Raw genomic sequence first — 10,834 nt, 5'->3', positions numbered from 1 at the left:
AACGCGTGCCGAGGTTATTAATTTATACTCTTTTACTGTACAATGTCTTGTTTGTTTAGGCTGATTCATACTGGCCGTTACAGACTAACACGTGCGCTAGTTACGTGTGACTAAACGAGGCAATTCGCACGATTATTGTAGAACATGTGACTACTTCTCACACTTTTGCTTCGTAATGGTCGTACGAATTGTTTTATTACGATAAAAAGTAAATATTATCGGCAATTTTTCATTTACGAACTTTGCACCCAAATCCTAAAGATTTTGATAATTTTCTTAATTTTAGATCCGTAATTTGATTGGCTTAAGACGGTTAACATTACGCCATCTTAAACGAGATACATTTTGACGGCTCGATTGATGATAAACGACACGAATGTGAATATTGCGAGGAAGAGAACTATACGAGTCCTATAGGGAATCGGAGGAAGATTCCTTTGGATGGAAATGTCAGATGCAATTCTGCAAGGTATCCCGAAAGTACAGTACGTTTAACAGCTTTACTTTTCCTTCGAAATCACTGGTTTTAGAACACGCGTTAATTAAAGGTTAGTCACTTCCGCTTTTTTCGGCACACAAACAGTTCAAAGAACCTGCACACCCGTGAAACCGTAAGAACCTTTCCCGATCCACTCTACTTTGTTCCACCGACTTGTACCGCATTTTCCCACGATTAAAATATTGTTACGAACAGGAATTAAATTATCGGCGATATCATTCAGTAACGTGACGAATAACTGGGTATTTTCTAAGAAAACCGAAACTGAACTCCGCGGTGTAGACAACTAAAACCGTGATTAGAAAGGATTTAAAACTGATGTAAATCTAAAATAAGAAAAATCGATTAATTAATTATAGCAATCGTAAGTCGATTGACACAACCTACAAACTGCAATCTTTAATGAAATTTAAAAATTTCGTCTTCGTCGGGACACGGGCATTGCGGAAAATCACGATTAGTGGTCACGCGGTTGCGTATTTTCTTAATATATTATTGATTGGAAATAGGGATTACGTACGCAGTTTCTATCTCGTTTCTGCGTAACCCATCACGCGTTTCTCCAATGAAAATGCTACAAAACAAGTTTACTTTATAACCAATAATTAATTCTAAACGAAATTATTAATTACATTATTCGCCGATCTGAAAGAAATTAATACGAAACGAGCGCGGTCACAATGCTGGGCTGCAATTTTTAATCACATTTATTTAATTTAAGATTACGCTCTCCGCCTCAAATTAGCAGTGTCTCGCTCTCGTACTGTACATCATACTTTTCCTGTACACTTTTTACCATCTTTCTGTATCCGGTCTCGCCTTTCATCCATCTAATTCCGTTCTCGAGATTAAGGAAAGACAGAGAAGAGAACGTGACACCAGAAGCGAACACGTAAGTTATCAGCCGTTTCTTTATTTAATGATAAGTAATTTTTGTTTTCTTAAGACAACGAATGGACAGAAAACAAATAAAATAATGTAAAATAAAACAGTGTCTTAATTGAGGAAATTATAATCGCCGTTAGAAAGGTTCGTAATCTAATTCGAGACCTTTTAACTAACCTTATATCTTTAATTAACAGTCCCTCGGGAGCTTGTACGGGGCCGGGTACAGCGGGCCCTTTTCCCTTTATGTTAATTTTATAGAGGTAGGAATCACTAGTCGTCAGAGGAAAAATACCCAACTCGGCCTTCTGGACAGCTCCGAATGTAAGAACAAAGTTTACTTAATTGTAAAATCGTGAACGAATGGCACTAGCCGCAACAAATAAATACGAAACAAAGAAAATGGAATTTGAACTATGAATGGTAACGAAAATCGATCAGTTTTTGAGTCATTTCAACTTCCGCTATAAACAATGTTGCCACGTCTACCGAATTTTCGGTAGATCTACCGATTTTGGGACCGATCTACCGATCTACCGATTGAAGCACCAAATCTACCGAAAAGTTTACGATTATTCAAGAAAGAAATTTTTATTTTCAATGCATCTAAAAATTCTCAATATAACATTTTTTTGTACATTTATTTCTTATATATTGTAAAAGACTTTATTGCAAAGATTCTGTCTCGTTTTGTTGAGAGTATCTTGTGTCTGCCCCATTCTTCAGCTAATATAGAAAGAATATTTTCGTAAATAAATCTGTTAAACACGAAACACGGAAATAAACTGAGCTCTGAAACAGTCACTGGCTTACTTCTTACTAAACAATTAATTGGATAAAAATTACTGTTACAATTTTCCTGTAAAAAATAATTTAATTTCAAAAATAACAAACAGAGTGTTAAAGAACGTACAAACGGAATATATTGAATAATAATTATTATTAATATCCGAAAAATAAAAGGTAATACTGTATTTTGTTAGAAAAATAAAACAAAATGTACCTACTTAATTAGTAAATTATCATTTTTTTACCTAAGTGTTGTGTTAGTTTTTTGTTTTTTATTGTTTTATAGTGTATAATAAAATAAATGACGAAAAAGAATGTTATTGTTTATGCGCAACCTCCTTTTTGCCACAAAAAATCGATTTACCGAAATCTACCGAAAATTGCCTAATGAATCTACCGATGGCAAGCAAATCGGCGTGGCAACACTGGCTACAAACGACACATTCGCTTTTAACTTGTAAAGCGTGTCGCGGTTCCGGCGCTACGTGTCACGAGTCTTCTAAAAACTATTAATATATTCTCCCAGTAGTCATCAGTATCTATACGCAATATATATAAGAATACGTAAAGAAAATGAGAAAAGTGCGCGGTATGGCGCGTGATCTATATTCTGCCAATCACGCCAGTCTAAATTCACACTCCAGCAAACCGGAAGTTCCCACATTATTTCTTTCTCTCTCCGAAGATTTTTGATTTAAGAGATTGTCGCACATATATTACGACAGTAATTAGATATTTACTAAATACTTTCCTGTTTTTATAGTTTTTGAAATGAAAATGATTTCTATTCCGGACCATAATAATGGCGGCGCACGATATATATTTAAAGTCTAAATATCCGTCTCCAGCAAACCGATCGAAGCCATCAATTTAAAATAATTCTTTGTTTTATTCAAAATTCTGAACCGTATGTTAATTAATAGAGTTAAATAGGATCCTATTACAAAAAACCGTTTGATTCTATCTACCTTCGTTTTCGAGATTTCCGGAAAAGGATTTTCTCGCAGGAAAAGCGTTAAATTAAAGTTTTAATTCCAAATGCTGGAGACAACGCGCGTAACCAGAGGTTACAATCCGTCTTAATATGGAAAACATGGAGGGAAATAAGAAATACGATACAGGAAATCTCAATTAAGACAAAATGATTGCACTTTAAGGCCACGTTTCTCAAACGGTGACCCGCGGTTCTTCGTGGTGTGGGTTTTAAGGGGAAAAAATTAAGAATCACTGCGTTAAGGTGTCATCCTACCTTCGATCTAGAGCGGGGGTCACCAAACTACGGCTGGCGAGGTCAGTTCGACCGGATCTTCCGCAATGTGCCACAAATGAGCTAAAATATAATTATTTATATGGAAATATCATTAACTCGCTATGTAGAAAAAATTAAAATAAGTATAAGTGCCAAAATTGTCTAATATCATTTACTGATTACTGTCAGATGCAAAAATCTGACAGTAATACAATTTTTAAGAAAACAGAGAAATAAACAATTCGGCGACTTTTTGTCACATTGGATAGCGGAGCGCTTTTGTGTAAGTACTGTATCCGCCATGAAATTTCTAACAAAACCGATTACCGGCTGGCTGCAGCCACGGTGTTTGTGTATTGAATAAATAAATAAATAAATTAGCTGTCTTTATTTGCTCTGTATCGAACAAAATGATTATGCGGATCGCGCTCTTCATTCTCTGTTACGTGGCTCGCCGTTAAAAAAAGTTTGGTGACCCCGATCTGCAGGGATCTAAATTCAAATACCAAAATTATCATAGCGATAGTTGTTTTACCCTCAATCTTTCCGCCCCGTGGGCACTAAAACGGGCGGCCTTTTTATGTGGTTCCCGGGTATGCCGCCCCGCCCCATCCTGGCTGGTCGGCACTCCCAGGAACCACCTCGAAAAATTCTTTCGGTTATCAATCCGCTCGGATTCGTTTCCCGGTCTCCCAGAGCAGTGGGTTATCGCCCTAATCGATCGCTACCCGCCATATAATGGCGATTGTAGAATATTGAAACCGGTTTGTCGATCGATTGAGGATCGCTACTTAAACACCGAAACTAATTAATTATTATTTTTTTTACATTCGTATTTAAAATCGAGGTTCATAATTAATACTTGGAAACTATTTTATTCGTGTGGTCGAAGCCCACCAATGGCAAAGTGGATAGAACCACCGAAGACTGGTAGTTGGTCGTGGGTTTGCGCCTGGCCAACGTACCGGCTACGTAGGGGTTTTCTTCACATTCGTAACACCTCGGGTGCGTTTGGAAATTCTAACCGGTAACGCCGCGGTAGTGGTGACTGACGTCGTCGGTTATAGCCAGTTAGTGCATTTTTAAAACGATATGGCGGGATGACAAAATGAACGATATCATCAATTGTGTCGAATATCGATTGGGAATCCCATCACAACGAAAATTCGCCAGTTCGTCAGAAGATGAAAATGAACGCGTAGAATTTCTCGAAAGTATCGGAGAAAATATATCTTCGTTTAATCTATACCGCGATATCAATAGTTTGGCAGCATTGACGGGAGTAATCCCCTGGGCCCTTAATCTCGAGTTTTTCGTGTTGTACTCGAATTGACGTCATCGAACTCACTCGTGTTACTGTGACTCACATAATCGGTAGTCTCGAGTTAGACCCATCGAGCGAGCTCGAAAGGCGAGCGGAAGTAGGTCATATTCACTTGTTTACGTGTATCGTTAAGCATGATGGGATTATTTACAATGCATCTGGGTTTGCGACTATACTGATTCGACCAATCAACTTTACTGTAACAAGTTGTAAACAAATCAACGTGAATTAGTTTACACGTGTTATAGTTAAAAGTTTTGTCCTATAGCAAAATGGAAACCTCCAATATTTTATTTTAAAAAAGAAACGAAGAACAAAAAGAAGTATTAGTAACATATATAGAAAATAATAAGAAAACGAACAATATAAAATTCGACAACGAATTTACAAGAAAAAGACAATTTGATTTGTGGAGAGAATTAGTTGAAAAATTAATTATGTATTGGAGCTAAAAAATCCGCCGTGTAATGGAAAAAGTATTTTAATTTAATCCTTTTTTCATATAGTTTTCTTCCTTGATCTCGTATTAAATTGTTTTGTTTATTAAGATTATTTATTAATCAGAACTTAACACTAATGATTAATAAATAATCTTAATATAGTGTCTATGCTCTTAATAATTTATACATATAATTTACTATCATTATAATTCTTTTTGTCGATGAATAAGATACTTTTTATTTTTGGAAAAATTTGCTATATAATTTTATCAATTATGAATTAAAATTTTTTATTAGTGATGACTTGACATAAAAAGAAATGGCATCTACTCGTGTTCGAAAAATTCGTTGACTTCTTAAACAACTCTTTCGGCTCTTTCTAACGCTTCGATTGCCATCAGAATAGCGTATTTGTCAGCCATTTTCACTTTCGTGTAGCGATCTCACATGCTCGACTCAACGTGAGTAGCAACTCGCATGGTGAGATGGGAAAGCATGTGAGTTATAACTGGAGACTACCGATTTGACGTCAGAGTGTGAGATGGTACCACGTGACACCTTCAACACGTTGGGAGTTGTAACACGAAAAACTCGAGACTAAGGGCCCTGGATGGCCCGAGTCTCGCGTTGCCGTAAACAAATAAACGAAACCAGATATTGTCGAATCGGCCAAACACGGTTATTTTGTATTAAGCATTAAATACGTTATATAAAAAATTGTCACACGGCGAATAAAGCGCGATACGTCTTTTTATGTCTTTACTTTAAAAAATCAAAGAATAAATCCAGAATTAAATAACTCTAATCGAGAGAAACTGCGAAATAAAAATACAAAAGAAAGACGCTCGAACGTAGCAACGTTTAAATTAGAAATTTTAATTTCTCTGGAAATTAATTTAAAAATGCAAAATAATAAAAACGGTTAACTAATTCAATTTACGTTCCTTAAAATGTATATTTCCTTTGTGAAAAGTTACATCGTCTCGACATTGGAATCCTAGTTCGCATAGGTTACAATAAAATGGCCGCACAGGCAGATGAGTTTTCTGATGATTCCGAAATTCCTCGTAAGACAAATACTTTTTGTCGCAGATAAAACAGACGAAAAACTCTTCTCCTATATGCACTAGATAATGCACTTTCAACTCTTTTTTACTCGTAAACCGCTTACGACATAAATTACAAATACAGTATTGATTGCGCGGCCGTTGGCATTTTCCACAAAACGTCGTTCTGCATTTTACACACAGATACGGAGTTATTTCCAAGCGGAACTGGCTTTTAATCTTAAATCTCTTTTTGCAAATATGGCAGGTTTCTTCCGTCGACCATCTCAAATTTTCACATTTATCTCGTAAACGATGCTTATTATTTTCGGCCGATTTTAAAAATATCGACAGATATTTCATTTCGTCCCAATGAATTCTTCGACGCTGTCCGAGACGATATTTTGTTGGAAACTGCGATTGGCAAACCTGAAAAGAAAATTGCTGTAATTTATCGCCAATTTCGTAAACTTTCTTTATCTCGAAACATTTCCTGGCAATTGGCGGCCACCACTTCCTATTACGACAGTTTTTTACCGGGAGACTTTTAAAATTGGCTTTTCTCATAATTCTTAATACTCGATCCTGTCTTAGAATGAATTCCCGGAATTTACGTCGCGGACGTGTTCTTTTTGATTAGCTAATTTGCCAGAAACTACACCGGGGTAAGTTTTATTAATAAGCGAGGTCCGAGTAAACAACACGGAAGAAAAAATAACATATTTATATTTCCTGGCGTAAAAGTCAAATAGCGATTTGTTTAACGCTAGTTCCAACTGGATGTAAGATTTTCATAATTATCGAATTTATATTTACGCTATAATAACGAAAATCTCTTTAATACTAAATCGATTGGCTTCTTTTTGATATCGAATAAGAAACAAATAAATCGAAAGCTGTCATTTTTATTTCGAGTCGACACCGAGAAACCGCCCAGACGGTACTAGTGCCGAGATTTGACACTAGTACCGTCTATCGCGCCGCGTGTAGCGTTTAATCGCTTTTCGAAATGCCGGCCCCGTTGCCGACGATAAAGATTTCATAAATTTTCGGACGATCCGATAAGAAAAGAAGAATGGCGAGTAAAGATATAAACTGGAAAGAAAATCAGTCGATACGCTCGAATCGCAGTTAATTTTCAATAGTTTACAGTAATAATACTCTTCGAATGTAAATATATTTTTAATTAATCAACGATCCAACGGAAACTTATTACATCACACCCGGTATTGTAAGAGCCAATCGTTTTAAAGTTTTGAAATCTTAACAGCTTACGCTTTAAACACTAATAACGCCGTGCCAAGAAATAGCGGACTTTCGGACAAATAGCTACGATCATTGTAAAACTGCCGCCACCAACGTATAAACGAAGCGAGAAAAATTACGGAATATGGAGGCACGAAAACATTAACCGACAGAAACAGACGAAAGGTTTTCTTCCTTACAAAACAACAATTAGCGGGTAGCCGCTAATTGGCCGAAATCCGTTGGCGATAATAACAACGTAAAACCGAATACCGAAAAACGAAAGCGATACCCGTCCGGTCCGACGTTTTCCGAGCAAAAAAGTAGAATTTAGACGGACCGGAAGGTTGCGGATACGAGGCGAAAAGAGAAACCGAAGTTAGAACGAGTAATCGGGAGGATACTTTTGGATTCAACGGGAAAACGAGAAAAAATCGATTCTTCGAAATATCGGGATGCGTTAAGAATGTAATCGCGTTTGGACCTTTATTTCGCGGAAGTACAGGTAACCCCCGCATAACACGGCACTTCTATAGCACGGATTCACTCTAACACGGTTCGAGAATTGGGTAAAACCCTCGTACAACAGGAAATGTAATAAATTTTTACATACTTAAGTAATAATAGTTCACGAAAATAATAATTTTCGTGAACTATTAGTACTGTAAGGTCTCGTTTTATGCGGTGGATACGTTGTACAGAAAAGCGCATATAAAAAATTCGCATAAAAAAAGACTTTACTTGCCTTGAAAAAGTATGGATACGTTCCGTAATTTTCTAAAATCGCATAAAACCAAAACAACGAGTTAAAATTAACTTAAAACCGCATAAAAAGTTTGCAGAAATTAAAAGAAATAGGCTGCTTAATAAACTACTTCGAATATCTGAAAGAAATTCATATAAAAGCTTAAAATAAACTTGTATTCAAACTTAATTCAGTTTATTTTATTGAAAAAGTAACACAAGGGGAATCCCCGACTTGCAAAAGCTCACTCTAAAAACAAATCACTAACATCTGGATGTGAAGAGTTAATTAAAACACCTTTAGTTCCTCGCCCGAGTTAACTCGGGCAGGTTATATAGCGTTACATAAAACACGGTCCTTCATTTTTGAAAATTTTTTTTTTTGAATTTTTGGAATGTTTTTTAAGTCTCCAAATTTTCAAAAAATATTTTAAAATATACGGCCGGCTAGTGTTCACCCTACTTTAAACCCTTGTCCTCCCGCACGTCTACGAGAATGCCCCGGAAAATCCGACTCCAGCTGTGTTCAAGGTCATCCAGATGTGTAAACAACGACTCATCGGTGTTAAATTTCACAGAAGGGCGAGACAAAGGAAGTTAAAGTTTGAAGCTTTTTCTTCAAAATTAACGCATTTCTTTCGTTTTTTTTTCAGTTTTAAGTATTTTTTATGTTTAATTACATTTATATTAAAAATTGCTAGGAACTACAGCGATTAAGGTAGATCTAGCTGTCCTTTACATCCATAAACGTTATATGTCAGTGGAACAAATGGAGTGAGCTTTGAGAGTTCCACGATTTTTGGAGACTGTCTATACGCCGGCTTCCTAAACAAGCCTATATGTATGTTTGTCCAAGAAATTTTTGGATGAAATACAAACCGCACAACTTCAAAATCGCATAAAAATAATCCGCATAAAAAGAGACCTTACAGTACTTAAGTATGTAAATTTTCTCTTCTCGCCTTCTGTCGATACACGTGGTCCTTCTCGAAACTTGTTTCAATGTTGCCAGATCGCGACGCTTCTGCTTTTGGTAGTGCCAGATGTTTTTCCCTTATTCCATAAGTGCTTAGCACCATATAAGGAAATTTATAAAGACCTTTTAACTAGAAGCAAGCAATCTAAAATTACATACATTTTGCAAAAGGTAAAGCATGGATCTGAAGATAATGCAGAAAAATGCTCAGAGGATAAGGATAACTTGCCAAAAAGAAAACGCTCTCGGTTAATTAATAGTGTTTTTAGTGATGACGAAGAAAACATTGTTTAATTTATATTAATACGTATCACTTAAAAAAATTTTAATGGCGATATTTATATTAATTATGAAAATATAATAGCATGTTTTTTAATTTTTGTAACCTAACCCTCCTTTTCGTATTAGTTCTTTGTTTCGTATAACACGGATTCGCATAACACGGCAATTTTTTGGAACGTAACTACCGTGTTATACGGGGGTTACCTGTAATTAGATATTTCGACCATTCCGCGCATCAAAATCACTAAGATCCGGTTTATTAATGAAAGCAAAAGAAAAAGTGTTAGACTGGCTTTCTAGAAGTCCCGATCTCAGTCCGAGAAAATATTTGTACAGCGCTTACGGTCGAAACAAGCATTATTATCGAGTACACTGGCAATTAAGGATGCCGGAGGAAATACCCAAGCGAAACGATGGCAGAAATCGAATCAAACTACGCCCGATAGTGCTTCGACGCTATTCGAACGAAAGCAAGTCCAACTAAATATTAAATTATAGGAATTTTGCCAAAAATATGTTCTTATAATTACGTTACGTTTAAAAATGCAGTTTAAAATTAGTTTAATTATTATATCAAAATATTACAAATCGAAAGTTGTATTAGGAGATGCCAACAACTGTACGAGCGTCGGTTTATACTCATTATTTTAAAAGGCCGTCTCGAGTGTTGGTCGATTTATAAAATAACCCGAGCTTTATATCTCACCACCAAAATTGATTTACGATCGCGTATAAGATTTTGATCTAACTCGTTGAGTAAAGTTCGATGGGTACGGAACATCCACTCGTCGCCAGTAACGCAGCCGACAGAGAAATACAATATGGCGGACGGACCGCGCGGTTTTAATAGCTCCGTCTGGATTTTCGGACGCGGCGCTAGGTTACGATTATTCGGCCGCCGCCCCGTCTATTACCAGTTGCCCGGTTAAACGTTTCGGTTAGTTTGTACGCCAAGTAATTACACGTAAAAATTTCAAATATAATTCGCAATTAAAGATTCGAATTAAATCGAAACTTACGTGTCTACCGCGCCACCGTTGCCAACGTTAAGCCTCCGGACGGCGTGACGTCATCTATTAAACGCGCGATTAGTTCATTTTTTTAACGTAACTAATGGTTAATTTTTGTTATTAATTATCGCGTTTGCTTCTTAGATTAATATTAATATACGAAACATCCTTTTCTATTCTTTAAATAAATTCGGAAAAGTAATAACGATATAACTCGGTTTACTTTCGTATTTCGCTTAGGCGCGGCGTAAAGTTTGGTCGAAAATACGTTTCCCATCCGCTTCCTTTTACCACTTTACAAACGCGACAGGACGAGCCGGTATATTCAAAAAATCGCATCGTTTT

The 10,834-nt window shown here is 36.4% G+C and overlaps 1 protein-coding gene across 2 annotated transcripts; it reads right to left on the bottom strand.

Moving 5' to 3' along the window:
• Nucleotides 1–5,978: 5,978 nt before the first annotated feature.
• LOC111633194 (putative zinc finger protein 840) lies at nucleotides 5,979–10,553 on the bottom strand. Of its 2 annotated transcripts, none has more exons than XR_002758018.1 (2): nucleotides 10,499–10,553; nucleotides 5,979–6,661 (listed from the first exon to the last, which is right to left on the bottom strand). XR_002758018.1 is itself a non-coding variant. In XM_023377719.1 (2 exons), the coding sequence occupies exons 1-2, from the start codon at nucleotides 10,258–10,260 to the stop codon at nucleotides 6,113–6,115; spliced, it is 624 nt and encodes a 207-aa protein (XP_023233487.1). In that variant the 5' UTR covers nucleotides 10,261–10,459; the 3' UTR covers nucleotides 6,026–6,112. The 2 variants fall into 2 exon arrangements, 1 of the variants encoding a protein (XP_023233487.1); XM_023377719.1 differs by lacking the exon at nucleotides 10,499–10,553 and adding an exon at nucleotides 10,186–10,459 and having other exon boundaries at nucleotides 6,026–6,661.
• Between the last annotated feature and the right edge of the window lie 281 nt (nucleotides 10,554–10,834).

The sequence above is a fragment of the Centruroides sculpturatus genome, unplaced genomic scaffold, assembly GCF_000671375.1.
Source record: "Centruroides sculpturatus isolate CEXI.00-Female unplaced genomic scaffold, Cexi_2.0 scaffold127, whole genome shotgun sequence".
NCBI classification, from domain to species: Eukaryota; Metazoa; Arthropoda; class Arachnida; order Scorpiones; family Buthidae; genus Centruroides; species Centruroides sculpturatus.
This window is presented reverse-complemented; position numbering and strand designations above follow the sequence as displayed.

What these genes read in the sequence shown, in the direction of transcription:
- LOC111633194 (XM_023377719.1), bottom strand. Translation starts at nt 10,260, where the DNA reads ATGTTCCGTACCCATCGAACTTTACTCAACGAGTTAGATCAAAATCTT. An exon ending in ATCGTAAATCAATTTTGGTG is followed by an intron (nt 6,662 to 10,185) that starts GTGAGATATAAA and finishes TTTTCTTTTCAG; the next exon opens with GTTTGCCAATCGCAGTTTCC.